The 14,916-nt window shown below is 47.6% G+C and overlaps 1 protein-coding gene across 1 annotated transcript in view; it reads right to left on the reverse strand.

The window, feature by feature from the left end:
• Window positions 1-241: 241 nt before the first annotated feature.
• The window catches only part of LOC101661638 (quinone oxidoreductase-like protein 2), a 19,173-nt gene continuing 4,498 nt past the window's right edge, over window positions 242-14,916 (reverse strand). The window contains exons 4-10 of the mRNA XM_045297975.1: window positions 13,722-13,780; window positions 13,007-13,072; window positions 12,188-12,297; window positions 9,259-9,340; window positions 3,957-4,138; window positions 803-1,031; window positions 242-250 (exon numbers count right to left, since the gene is read on the reverse strand). Of these exons, the coding sequence (XP_045153910.1) occupies window positions 242-250; window positions 803-1,031; window positions 3,957-4,138; window positions 9,259-9,340; window positions 12,188-12,297; window positions 13,007-13,072; window positions 13,722-13,780 (737 nt within the window). The remainder of the gene's footprint in view (window positions 251-802; window positions 1,032-3,956; window positions 4,139-9,258; window positions 9,341-12,187; window positions 12,298-13,006; window positions 13,073-13,721; window positions 13,781-14,916) is intronic.

The following is a 14,916-nucleotide window of genomic DNA, read 5'->3' on the forward strand; positions in this document are numbered from 1 at the left end:
AAAACCTTGTCTTTCTCCCGAGGAGTGGCTGGTGGTTTAGAACCGCTGACTTTGTGGCTAACAGCCTGACGCATAATCCACTTCTTTACCCAAATCATTTTCAACGTTAAAATAAATTAAGCTCCCATCAATAATGAAAACGCTCCACCCCACCCTGAGGCCTCCCATTGACATCTACAGCTCCACTGCACATGTGCATACGAGTGCACGCAATGACACTCTGAAGGAAGTCTAAGCCACATTAATGGGACTGTGGGGGAAGGGGAAGAGGGAGTGAAGAGTCAACCAAATTAACCACAGCAACTAATGGAAGAATTCCAGTCTCACGAGACCCGCCATGATTTAGTGTTCTGTTCACAGAACCTCAGCTTAAATCATCTGGTTGCACTTTAAAGTGTATTTGAAAATCAAAGGTCAAGTTAAGTGTTTCCTTCTGAGGCTTGTATGCTGGGGAGTTCAGGGTTCACATCAACACTTGTGAATTATTTTCCAAACTACCATAAATCCCTTCTATTTGAGATGCTAGTGCTGCAGGGAGTGTCCTCAAATTCAGCTCCTCCGCAGGCCCCTGCAGACTCCACCTCACACATGGCTCACTCAGTCTGGCAACGGGTGTCCGACCAGAGGACCGGGAGAAATCTTGTCCTCCGTAGCCTGTGATAACCCCTGATTCTAGGTTGTGTTGTCCATCTTCTCATTCCAGGAGAGTAAGATCTCTCATATCCTAGATACAGTATGCAGTAGCTTGACCCAGGTGAACTCCTGGCCTTGTCTACGTGCACTAGCCTTCAGAGCATCTTACCTCCTCCAACTTAAACAGCGCTCCAACGTGGGGCTGGATGCGCCCTTGCTGGCAGTACTCAAGCGCCGAGGACAGGATTTTGGAGATGATGGAAAAGTTCTCGACTTGGTACCGGCCCCAGTACAGCCCCATGGCAGAGACATTCTTCAGGAGCAGAAGGTTGGCTGGCACTGAAGCAATGGTTCCTCCAGCAAATCCCACCACCACAATCCTGCCCTCCCACGCCAAGCTGAGGAGAGAGAAAGAAGGAAAAAAATTTCTTTTTTAATGGATTTGCGCAAAAACAAAGTCCTGAAGGCAAGAAGGGACAGGAAAGACGGGTTCGTGGAAATGGAAAACCACAATAAATGTTTTGTTTGTTTGTTTGTTTGTTTTTAAAAGTACGACAGATGACTGGATAAACAAAACCAAAATGTTAGTACCTCGATGCAATGGACGATTAGTCAGAAGGAAAAGGAAGTCCTGGTACGTGTTACCACATGTTTAACCCTTGGGAACTTTATGCTGAGTGAAATCACTCGCTCACAGAGGATGAACTATTATATGGCCCCACATATGGGAAACAAGCAGCATTGGTCAGTGTGTAGAGACCTACGTGCAGTGCAATTACTTGGTATGGCCCTTCCATCCATAGCTGTCTTCACTCCTGCCTAATGAGTGCGTGAGGGCATGCAAATAAGTTTTAGTGGATTCTAATGAGGGAATTGGTCCATTTTGCCATTCCACTGAGACTAACCTGAGCCATCTCCGAAGCAGGAAAGAGAATCCCCTGAGCAGCAGAAAGAAACGCCGTGACAAGAGCATATCCGTGGAGAAGGACGGCAGCAGAGGCCATGAAACAGAGCAGGTCCAATACGGGAGTAAAGTTGGGTGCCCTCAGGCAGGAGGCTGCCTCCTAGATTGGGTGCCCTTGAAGGCATTTCTCAGTGCTCAAGGAGCTTTGTCACTTTTGCTTAAGCAGGGCAGAGGCCCGGGGGTGAAGGACCAGTGGGAGGCATGGAAGTTCTTGGTGGCCACCTCAACAGATTGTCAGACCCATCAGAGAAGTAGAGTGCCGTGGGAGAGATGGCTGGTATTAGAATAGGATAAAGAAGGATAAAAGTGGGGGACACAGCTGACCTCGGTCTCATAGAAGTCAGCCCAGAACTGGGGTGGCGTTGGGGTCTCCTTCCCCCTGTGTAGCCATGCCATTTCTACGGAAAGGAAAGGGGGCCGTACTGCATAAGGGGCACCGAGCTTCTGTTAAAGGGAAGAGAAGAATTTGAAAGCAGATCATGGTGATGACTAAATAATAAGATGGATATGATTCATGTCACTGAACTGTATGTACGGCAAAAAAAATACTGAAACGGCAAATGTTTGATTACATAAGTGTTTATGAAAATTGTTAAAGGATTATACATGAGACCCACAGCTTTTCACTCCCCTTGACCATGCAAATTGTCAGGTGATCTGTCCTTTTGGCACGTTGGGCTCCTGAGTAGGAAAATATAACAATAAGACATACCCAAAGCATTATGGGTCAGAGCAACTCACCAGTTTTACAGGGGGGCCCACCTTACAGTAAGGACTGTCTATTTAATCACCTAAAATACTTTGTGGGCCCCCATGGGGTCTCAGTGAAGATCATGCCATTTTCCATAACTTAAGACAACTCAGTTTGACACAAGACTAAGAATATAATTAAAACATTTGAATGAAGGTCAGTTTGCATTTCTCAAAGACTGACTTCAGGTCTATGTTGAGTTCTAGCGTTTCTAACTCAGCTCTACCCTCTAAGTTACATGCTCCGCAGGAGTACTTCCTCTCCCACACACTGCCATGGAGTCAGCACTGACTCATAGCGACCCCTGGGGGTTTCCGCGACTACAGCTGTCTAACTGTTGTTGGGGATAGAAAGCGCAGTCTTTCTCCCCCAGAGCTGCTGGTGGTTTTGAACTGCCAACCATGCGGATCCCAGCCCAACGCTTAGGCACTACATCACCAGAGCCCTTGGAGGAGTACTTTGGATAAGAACTTCACAATCTTTATGGAGCACCTTGTGAAAGTACCGTACAGTGTGAGCTAAGTGGAAGTACCTCTGCAAAGAAACCTTTATCATCTTCTGAAAAAACATCACCATCATAGAACACCCTTCAAGACACAGCACTCCTCCAACACCTAAGGGCCACTACGCGTCAGCGTGAACTCCACAGCTGCTGGTTTGGTTTTGGGTCTCTTTAAGTCATGAGTTATGAAAATAAACTGAGGAAAAAATTTTGATAGAAAATCACTTGTTTACTTATTCCCCCCTCCCCCCACCCAGCCTTTAGAAGAGAAATGAAAAGCTGTTGTCAAAACACAATTGTCCAGAAACCCGAAGGGAGGCCAGAGAAGGGGAGAGTTTCACAAGCACTCCGTCCCGGCTCTCCATCATCCACCCACCCTTTCCTGTGTTTCTGAGTCAATACAGCACACAGGTCATCAAGCAAGGAAACCAGCCGCCTGCTGACAGAGGGGCTACAGAGCCAACTGTGCCTTCTGTGGGCAGGCTGCTCTTTCTGCTTTTGTTGCTTCAGCTTTAAACTCAGAGAAGCCACGAACTAAATGATGTCCACGGGGCTCACCCGGGAATTCACACTGCTAGTTCAGAGCACCTCGGAGGAGTCCGGGGTGAAGAATAGACATGAGAAGTGGTGTGATACAGCAGTCCCGTGGTCTTGCTAGTGGTTTTTTTTTTAAATAAAAGCAATTAAGAAAATGCCCACGCTGCTCACTGTTTCAGAAACCAGCCAGGTGAGCGGAGCCTGTGCCTCCATGCACAGCGACCTGGGTGGAAGGGGACAACCACCCAGTGCTTCTAACATCTGGACAATGATGTCCAGAATCCTCCCGTCCATGTACGTCAAACAGTTTGTGGGGGCTGCCAGAGCCAAATTTAGCCCGGGTATAATTTCTAAGTATTTGAATGTCTGCAGTGGCTTTTTGGATATTTTCCCATTGAGTATCTTGTTTTTGCTATATTTAAGTTTTTCCCCATTTCCCCTCTGCTTCTATTCCTTTTCAGCTGTTCTCATGGGCACGGATGCGTCTGCAGGAGGAGTTGCAAAGACGAGGCAGTAGGAAGGCCAGAGGTGCAGAGAGCTTCCCACGGAGCCCAAATTCCAGCCCTCACCTGCGGAGAGCCTCCAGGAAGACATCTCCTCCCACCGTGTCGATGACCACGTCCACCCCGGAGCTGCCCACCAGCTTCCTCACTGCCTCCTTCAGGCTGCCCTGGCTGTAGTTCACACTGGATTGTGCACCCCTCTGCATGGCTAGCTGGCACTTCTGCTCGCTCCCAGCTGCAGCTATGACCTGTAGGAACAACACAAGGTATGTGGTGGTCCACAACATATACCTACAGGGTATATTCAGCATCCTGGGGTCCTCATTCCTAGAACCCCAATAAGTCAAGCTGGAGATGGTTCAGGAGACACAAACTCTCCTCCAAAAATACAACTTAAATCCATCCTGTATTGAGCACCTACTCTGAGTCAACCAGTAGGAATACCATCTTCATACCAAGCTCAGTGTCAAAGAAGCAAGGGGCAGCAGTGTGATGGGGGTCGTTCAGCAGGTTCCAGAGGTATCCACCCTAGATCTAGGACAAGGAAGACCAAGAAAGGCTTCCCAGAGAGTAAAGCTAATATAAGAGAATGGTCTTGAAGTAGAACAAATGTAGTGTTTCAATCTTGGGCCTGCCAATGAATAGCTGTGCTACCTTACACAAATCATTTAATAATAACTCCTATGGATTGACCTGTGTCCCCCAAAAAGATACATGGAGGTCCTATATCCCAGTAAATGTGAAAGTGACCTTGTATGGCAAAAAGACTTTCATCAATGTCATTAGTTAACATGGGGTCATATGGAGGGCAGGCCCTAAGCCAAGATGACCTGCCTCCTTAGAAAAGAGGAAAATAGATACAGATCCACAGATGCACAAAGGGGATGACCGTGTGAAGGCAGAGGCAGAGAATGACACGGTGCGTCTATAAACAAACAGTGCCAAAGGCTGCCAGGAGCCACCAGGAGCTGGAAGAGGCAGGGGAGCCACTCCCCACAGCGCCTTCAGGGAGCACCCAGCTCTGCACACCCTGGTTCCAGGCCCCTAGCCTCCAGAATAAAGAGACAAGGAACGGCTGTTGTTAGAAGCTGCCTAGTTTGTGGTATTTTGTTACAACATCATTAGAAAGGCAATAAAAAAACTGACAGAGGGCCAACAATATACTAAGTATTGTACATATATTAATAACTCCTTTGTAGTGAGCGCTATTATTATGCCATTTTTTTATAGATGAAGAAAGTGAGTCACAAGAGGTTAAGTAACTTGCCCCTGGTCACATAACTATCAAGAGGCAGATCTGGGATCCAAACCAAGAAACCTATCACCAAAGTCCATGTATTTCTTCTCATTACTGCCTCTCCGCTTCTCTGGGCTTCGGTTCCCAGATTTACAGAATAAGACTCATTTTAAGAGCTAAATGGAACACTGCATATCAAGCACTCGGAAAACAAACGGATGCAATTATACATATGCAATCCTGTATGTTATTTAACCTTCATAAGAGTGTTACGGGGGAGGTGGAGGGCCTCCGGTTCTGTAGATGGAGACACAGACTCAAAAGAGGCCAGGAGAGTAACCCAGTCTCATCTAGTTAGCGTGCAGCAGATCATCGGTTTATCCTCAGTGCTGCCCGACTCTAGAACCGGAGCTGCTTCCCTCCATCCACCCCCCCGAGGAAAGCAGTATCTGAGGCCGGGCACAGACAGCACAGTTGGCTGTGTGCCAGACTGTGGGGCAGTCTGGGCTTTGAAGGTCTCCAGAGAAGTGACAGGCAGCAATACATTGCCTAACATCAAACGGAGTGAATTCCACCTCCTGGAGAACTCATAGGGGTCAGAGTAGAGTTTCAATGGCTGGGAATGGTTAGCAGTAGATTGCCGGGTCTTTCTTCCAAATCACCTCTGGAGGTAATCATTAACCATTTGTGCTGCCCAGGCAGTCTAAAGTACAGATGGTGTGGTTCGGTGCTGCTCAGTGGATTGCCAGCTCCGGGCTAACTACATGACAGCAGACCTGCCCCAGAGACGTGTCATGATGATTGCCTTTGTGGAAGCAGACGAGCAGCTCTTTCTCCTGAGGAGCCCCTGGGTGGGTTCAAATCACCACCCTTTGGGGGAGCAGGCATGTATTCAAATTCAGCAACTCCTTAAAGCATCTCCCACAAACACGGACCCATGGCCACAGAATTGATTCTGACTCACAGCGCCCCAGACCCATGGGGCGGAGTACAGCAGCTCCTTATCACCCAGGCACCTAGTCACCAAGCAGCACCCACGAGATCGAAGCACTCGGGCCCCAAACTGGTGCTCAAAAATTTGCATCTAAACACTGAGAATGTCTAAAAACGCAAACCATTGCCAGCGTCTGATGCACGGTGACTCAACAGGAAGGACAGGGAACTACTGCCCCCAGAGCTGTAAATCTTCACAGAGGCACCCTGCCACACCTCCTGCCGGGAGCAGCAAGGGCATGCAAAGCCTTCTGCTTGGCAGCCTTCTGGGTTAACCCACTGTGCCCACAGGGCTCCCAAGATGATCTCTGTGCTTCGAAGATTCCATATCCATCCAGAACTACTTGAAACGAAAAGCTACCCTTGGCTCATGCCCAGGTGGAATCTTCAGCTAGCTGAGGCTCCCTAAGAAGGCCATTAGCACCCCACGCCTCAGTGGGCAGATCAGTGGGCAGACGCCAACCTAGAGTCGGGAGCCTCAGGACAGTGCCAGGATTCCCACCAGGCCTTGGGGGAGACAGAAGCACACCACGATGTCTCACTTTCATTACTTGTGACAAAGGATGGTAAATACTGACATCACCTCCCTCTCAGGAGTGCTGTGAGGCGCGAGTGTCAGATAATTGCTGTGGAAGCACTTGGAAAGTGATATGAAATCTGTGGATGGAAGGTGTTATCAAAATGGCTAATCCAGTAGGTGGCACAGAAACGTTACTTGGATGGATTTTGTGGGAAGGTGGGGGCTGTGGGGGGGGGTGCTGGAGAAAACAGAGAAACATGCAGTTGGGGTTGATGTGAATAAGCTGCCTCTTCTCTCTTCTTGGCCTCACAAATACTTTAAGAGGCAGGGTATCTTCCGAGAAATGTGAGTGGACGGTCCGTGAGACTACTTAGCCCTTCTTTGGAGTGTGCAATGTGCTAATAATCTGTGAGAAGCCACCTTCAGAATGCACACGTCTTCCCCAAAAGGAACTTAAAGTGAGAAACAGAGACACCACCTGGAGAAATTCCAGGCCGATCTAATTAGCTCCACACCTGTCTGTCCAGTGGTCTCTGGGACCTCTAATAGCATGTTCCACAGGAAGCGCTCGCTCAGCACGCCCAACCCTGAACTCAGCATTCCCTCCTGTGTATCTCAGGCTGAGTACACGGCAGATCCACCAGTTAACCTAGCTGGCTCCTTCACCCTCCATGCCTAATAATAATAGACGCCTCTGGTCGTCATGGTACCCTCGGAGTATCAGCGTAACACTGCTCCATGGGGTTTTCAACGTCTGTGGCCTTACAGAAGATTCAAACCACCAATCTTTCAGTCAGTCTCTGAGCACAAACCATTTACAGAAATAACACAATGCTTCTAGTAGGAGGTTCTGACCTTCTTCCTAATAGGCACGCTGCGCATGCAATCCCCACAATAGCCCCACAAAGAAAGTGTCCTGTCACAACAAAGGAACTGATGCCACAAAGCTAAAGCAGGCCTAGAATCTGACCCTGGGAGAACTTCAGAGCCCTCGTTCCTCGAAGTAGATGAGGCTGTTCTCCAGGCACCATATTCTGCATTTTCTTCTACCTTCCCACCTCTCAACCACCATCTACACAGCCTTGTCTCGGGTATCATGATCTCAGACTTGGATTGCTCCAAGAATCTGCCTGCCCCTCATTCTCCACTGCCGAGTGACATGTACAATATACAGAGATGGTCACAGCACTTCCCCACTTAAAATCCTCAATAGCTCCCTGTTGCTTCCAATAAGTGTTCAAATTCTTCAAGTCTACCCAAGGCCCATCATCTCCTCTCCAGTGGCACCATCCACCATTCCCTCCATGGATCCTTGGCTCCAGATAGGCTTTTTTACTGTGTAATTCCCAGGATGCCTCATGCTAGCTCACATGTCTCTGTCTCCTAATATGTTCTCTCACCACTAGACAGGACCCCACCTCCCTCTATCCCCTATTTTGCTGGTACCAACTCTTCTGAAGTCAGCTTAAATAGCTACCTCTTTCTTTGACAGCCACAGCCTGACGTCCATAGCCTATCACTGCAGAGACTTGAGTCTTTCATTCATTCAAGAAATAGTCATGGCATATTCCCAGCTGGATGCCTGGACTGTAATAATGAGGCAAAAGGACACTTCCCCTGCCTTCATGAGGCTGACAGTCTACTAGGGAAGAAACATCCATCCAATGACGATACAAGTGAAAGAATAAGCACAGACTGAGCTGTGGACTATGAAAGAGAAGTGCCGGTGCGATGAGATTGGATTTAAATATGAAGCACATTCAGAGTATTACAGGTAGAGGAAGAGCATCTTCAAAGGCCGCGAAGTCAGTTGGATCTTGCTAGAGTCTAGTAACTGGAAGGGTGAGGGTTGGGTTTCTCAGTCCCCTCACTAGCCTGTAAGCAAGTAGAGTGAATTGTGTGAGCACCACAACGCAAAGAGTCTGCCTGGTTTTCCCGGATCTCACAAGTGTTCTGTCTTTGACAAGATGCAGTCTTACCACTTTCCTGCAACTCTTTTTAATGAGAAATACTTGAGTTTTCCTCCTCTGACAGGTTCCACCTTACACAGGTTCTGGCTTTTGCAGGTTTTACCATAGATTGCAAGACCCTACCCCTACCTGGGTAGAAGGGGACTTGATGCCCCCCATGCCTGTGCAAAGAGGAACCCTAATGGTGCAGTGGTTAAATGTTGGGCTGCGATCTGTATATTCAGCAGTTCAAAACCACCAGCAACTCTGCAGGAGAAAGACTGGGCTTTCTACACCCCAGCACTTTTGTGTTTGAAATACTCATGTTGGGCACATCCAACTAAGACTCACTGCGAGACAAAGACTAGAGGCGTCCCATTAAAACCAAGGTTGCGTGGCTGGCACCACACCAAGTCCCTCAAGTTTAACATTTTCTATGCGATCTTCTTCAGAATGGGTCAGGGGGTTGTTTGGGATTTTTTTTAATAGTAGAAACAGTCACTGTTTCGGAAACCCACAGGGGGTCGCTATGAGCCAGCATTGACTGGATGGCAGCAAGTCTAGTTTTGATTGTGTGCCTGCGCATGATTTTAAATAAATGGATGACTGTCTCCCATATTTGAAAACAGGTGAGGGGAGGGCTGAATGGAGAACTAAGCATGCAGATACCTTGGCCTGAAGGACGTTTGTTGCCACGTCTATCACTGCAAGGCCTGTGGCTCCCGCTGCGGCCGTGACGAGGACGGTTTCTCTGTGCCAGAGAGAGACAATGTTACTCCACATGCCTTCACAGGTCATCCGAGGAGGGAGTCCAGGAGCATGGTAAGAGCTGGAATGCTCGGCAGCAAGGAGAGAACGCGCAGAAGCCCCCTGGGTCCCTTCGTGTGCACCCGGTCTCCGGATCCGGGGCTGGGTGGTGGGTGTGACTGCTGGCCACATGCTAACCTGCTCTGGTCGTGAAGACTTCCAGGAAAGTGATCCCTGGGTCCCCGCAGCCTCTCCTCTGTGTTGGTGCGACTCTCCCTTTGAGCTTCCACTCCAGTGTCTGCTCCAGAAACTCTGTCCTTAAACCCTGCTCGTTCGAAGCACGGCTAGACTTTAGAAGGTGATGGCCACTGGTGAACTAAACCCACCTCCACGGAAAGTCCCGAAGCTCACCAAGGAGGGCAGGAGGGAGGACGGGAGTGGGGGGAAGAAGGGGTCCCAAAAGGCTGTGGGGAAATGGCATGAGCTGTCATTCCATTTCTCTAGAGAAATGTTGATGACCCCACATTCGTATGCTTCAGGGAAAGTAGAACACCCCAGCACTTTTGTGTTTGAAATACTCACATTGGGCACATCCAACTAAGACTCGCTGCGAGACAAAGACTAGAGGCGTCCCATTAAAACCAGGGTAGAGTGGCTGACACCACACCAAGTCCCTCAAGTTTAACATTTTCTATGCGATCTTCTTCAGAATGGGTCAGGGGGTTGTTTGGGATTTTTTAAAATAGTTTTATTGACATATAATTCACATATCACTTCAATAGTCCGGTCATATTAAACAGAGCTATACAATCATCATTACAATCAGTTCTAGAACATTTTCTTCCTCCTTGCGCTCACTGTTACTTAACTAGCTCCCCGTTTCCCTCCACACCCCCAGTTAGGCATTAATCCAACTTCTATCTCTATAGATTTATCTATTTTAGATTTCATGTACTGGAAAACATATATATGTACAAAAAACCCAGCAAAACAACAACAAAATAAACCAGAGAAAATCTTCAATCAAAAACAAAGCAAAAAGTACTTTAAAACAGATCTAATTTAAAATGGGCTTAAAGGGAGAAATGATAATGTGTGAGATTTGAGCCTAACTAGTTCTGTAAGAATCCACTTGCCATTGTGTCCTGCATGATAGCAAGGCTATTTACATTCCCGATGCATGGCCAGAGGCTTAATCCACATGCATTTCCCCTTCACGTTTTTTATATATGAATATAAAACAACTTTAAGATGGGTCAAAAGTGAGATCTAATGATAAAGTATTATATTTTGACCTAATTACATGTGCCATAATAGAGTTTACAATGCTCTCTGCTGACAGCAAGGCTATTCACATTCCTCCACTATGATCAGAAGGAAGTCACTGGAGGCTCAATCCATGTGGGGACTCTGTACATGGATTCTACGCTCCCACTGTCATCCACAGCCTTCTGCAAACCAAGTGTTCACAATTTAACCTCTGATATCATCCCCTCTTTGGGATTTGGATTTTATTATTTAGAAGCCTTGGACCACACCGGCGGATGTGCTTCTTCCATGTGAACTTAGAATGACACCTTATTTAGATGGCTGCTTGTTTGAAGACAAGCCTTTAAGACCCCAGATGCTATGCTTTTTGCTAGTTTAGCTCATCTTCTTTCTTCGCTACACTTTGCTGTAGCAGCCATGTCTTCAGTGATCTCTTCATGAGGGCAAGCATCAAGCAGGGCCATGTCATAAGAACTAGATGCTCTAAGATTGGGGCTATAATTAAGTGGGAACCCAAAATCCATTCACATATCTATGGTTTACCTATGTCTCGGGTTCACATTAGAGGCCTTCATAGTAAGGCAAGGAGATCATTGAAATATATGGGGTCCTGGGTCACTGGGTCTCGTCAAAGCAAGGGTCTCAACCACAGTTCAATGACCACCAATTCCATAACCTTGAGGTGGAAGTCATCTGCTTCTTCTCACACTAGAGAATTTCAGTCTTAAGCCCAAGGGCTACAGGTAAGTTTGAGGTAAAGCCCAATTCACTTAGTGGTGTTTCCACGTCACGGCCTTCTGGTGTGGCCCATGCAGGATGCTGTGCACCTTGAAAGGACAAGGTCCTGGTAGTTTATAGCACATGGCCTTGGTCACCAAAGCTGGATAGAAACTAAGTCAAACATGTCTCATTAGGAACATAGTGCCAGGTTTATTCTCCTCTTGGGTTCTATTTAATATTGTTAAGCAATTTTTCCCTATGGGAGCTTGCTCCTCCCCACTTACCAAACAGCAGAAATGTAAATGGTTCCTTTGATACATACATGCTCTCCTCCCCCCATCCTGACTTTCCTGCAAGTTTGAGGATCAATCTCTGAGAAGCATCTGTTGATTTGGGGTGACCTTACCACAGCGTTGTATGGCAGCAAATGAATAGTCTTCTCCCTCTCCCCTCTTCTTGAAGGAATGGCCCCAGCTGAAATGAGGTCTCCCCTGTCTAAACGGTGTTTAAGATGTGAGTATAAGAGGATGGATATATGGTTCCTGAATGCTAGGCAGGCTCTCTGGCTCTCTGTTTGGGGACTGAATCAGAAGTTTACATGACCTGGGAGCAGAAGCCTGCTTCAGAGTGGTGAGTTTGAGGGCGATCATTTCCCAAAATAACATTAGCAAGATTCACAATCTACCACTCCCTCTGAAGCAGAAAGGTGGCCCACAGTAACCTCAGACAACACTTCCCCTTAGCCTATCCTCAGGCAAACTGCGCTTAACAGGAAGACAGAGAAGGAGAGAAGCAAGCTCCTGGTAGCAACTCCCCAAAGAGAAGGATACCTATAGGCTTCTATTGTCCCCACAATGCTCACCCAGGCTGGGTACAGGCCCGATGCTCCAGGGCCAAAATAGCAGTGCCATAAGACACAGGCAGGACAGCAGCCTCTCGCAGAGGCACGCTTTCTGGAATCTTCCACAGTGTCTATAAAAAGAGATAACGGCCGCTCAGGAATTAAGCATATGTACCTGGTCATAGAGGGTGCTCAGTAAATAGTAGGACTTGCCTAAGTGACTGCAAAGGGAAACACATGCCAGTAACCGAGCCAGGAGGAAACCAAGGCCAAGGCGTGGGAGAGCTCACATCCTGGGTGTAACGGGCATCAAAAATCCTCTGGCTTGCAATGGGGCTCAGAAGGAAGGCAATTTCTAGAGAATGGAACGAAACCACGGTCTCCATAAAGCCCCTTGGGCTGAGAGCTTGTGCATTGTTCACCACTAGGAGACACCATTCCTATCCGGCCTGTCCCTATCAGGCCACCCAGGCTGGCTCCCTTCCCAGGGCTATCTTGTTCCCAAGAGAAGCCCATTACATGCTGCTGAATACCTCACACCAGTGTTTCCACCAAAACCACCCAATCATGATTTTCCTTGGAAACCAGCCAACCGCTCCAGGACTCAGAAAACAAAATGCCCTCTTTATTAAGCTGCGCCACACAAGCAAGGCTCTGTGCCCGGGATGACACACCTCTACACAGAAGGCTCTGAGCAACAGGAAGAAAGGAGCTAAGAAACAAGAGCTGACCGTAGGAGGACAAACGAAAACAGGGAGGAAGGGGAGTGGTGGGCGGGAATTCAAGAACGAAAAGAAAGGAGAAGATGTCTGCGACATTGGCAGTGGGAGGGCAGGCTACCTTCTGGGGAGTGATGCACTCCTCGGCCATCGCGTGGAAGCCGCTCACGCCAATCACCTGGTCCCCCTGAAAGGAAAACGGCCTTTAAGGTTTGTTCAAAGGTGTGAACTTGTCATTCGCCTCTTTCCTGAATTAGGAAAGAAAACAAGGAAAATCCACACCTGATTCTAGACCAGCAGTTCTCAACCTGTGGGTCGCGACCTCTTTGGGGGTCGAACAACCCTTTCACAGGGGTCGCCCGATTCATAACAGTAGCAAAATTACAGTGATGAAGTAGCAACGAAAATAATTTTATGGTTGGGGGGGGTCACCACCACACGAGGAACTGTATTAAAGGGTCCAGGCGTTAGGAAGGTTGAGAGCCACTGTCCTAGAAGGTTGGCCTTTCTTTCAATGCCCCGTAATCTTGGAGAATGACGGGATAACGTAAGGAAAAGGGTTGGCATGAATTGTAATATCAGTGTTAGTTTCTTCCAGAAGAGGTTGAACTCTTCACTTTTCCCATCCTCTCAGCAACTAAAGATGGAGGTGCTACCGTCTTCAGAGTAAGCAGCTCAATGAAGCCAGGGCTGCCGATAGTTTCCTTCCCCCTTTCTCTCGGTGCCCCTTTGCTGTCTACCGTCAAATGCCAGAAGAAGCAAGAGTGTGCTTCTTACACTCGGCGGATTTCTCAGAGCTGCCCACACATCAGTTCTCTAGATTTCCATGCACTTACCTCTTTCACTGTGCTGACATCTCTGCCTGTCTCCAACACGATCCCAGAAAACTCCATTCCTAAACAAATTGTTGAGATTAGGTCATCTGTCAAGCCGGGTGCATGGAGATGAGAAACATCCCCTCTCCCCTCCTCCCATTGCTCCAACCCATCCCACAGGCCCAGGGAAAGGGGTCAGCATGTAGCCCAGGAATGTGGGGAGCCGATGATCCTATGCTTCAGCAGGTGCATACGCACTTTGACCATGAGCGCTGGAGTCTTAGGCTCACCCGGCACCACAATTACAATATTTCACATGTTGTATTTATCTGCGTCTGTGTCTCCTCTGTTGACCTATGAGGCCCTCAGGGGCACAACCTACATTTAGTCACACAGTACTTGATTCAATTGCGTGAATTGGCATTGCCCGTTCTTTCCTCTTGTACCGCCGGAATTTCTGAATTTAATGATCAGGCATTTCCCACTCAATCTGCCTGGGAATAACTCAATTGAGTATGACATCTTCCATCCCATCCGGCCGGTTCAGCAAATGCAAACAGAGGGAAGTGATTCTCATGGTGAGATGCAAGCAAGGCCCAAACACAGCAGCTATTATATAATCTCTGTTTCCTTAACAGTATATATGTGTTTTGAATATGCAAGTTGGCTTCAAAACGTTTGTGGAAAACCAGAACTGAAAAACAATGGAATTTTCCACAAAATGTTTGATGCCTCTTTGAATGTGACTGTATACATCCTCAACTATATCTACAGAACTTTAAGTAAATTTCAACAACAAAAAACAATCAGTCATTCATACACATATTCATGGTCTCATAGTAATAAGATTGGCTCTAATGAAAAAATCAAGCATTGGGCTCCTAAGAAATGTCTAAGCTCTTATCTCCTTCCTAATCCTCTGGTATGAGGTTCCTTTGGAAATGTGTGTGTGAGGCCCCAAGCTTCAGCGACAAAGTGACAGCCACCAAGAGAGGAAGGAGAGTAACGCGAGTGGCTGGTGGCTTTGAAGAGCAGGATTCTAGTGGACATAATGGCCTGTGAAAGTCCATTCCTTCATGTATCCATTTATCAATCGTTTTATTAGGGGCTCATACAACTCTATCACAATCCATACATACATCAATTGTGTAAAGCGCATTTGTACATTCATTGCCCTCATCATTCTCAAAACATTTGCTCTCCACCTAAGCCCCTG

The sequence above is a fragment of the Echinops telfairi genome, unplaced genomic scaffold (assembly GCF_000313985.2).
Source record: "Echinops telfairi isolate 266 unplaced genomic scaffold, ASM31398v2 ScPeMD7_7424;HRSCAF=8462, whole genome shotgun sequence".
NCBI classification, from domain to species: domain Eukaryota; kingdom Metazoa; phylum Chordata; class Mammalia; order Afrosoricida; family Tenrecidae; genus Echinops; species Echinops telfairi.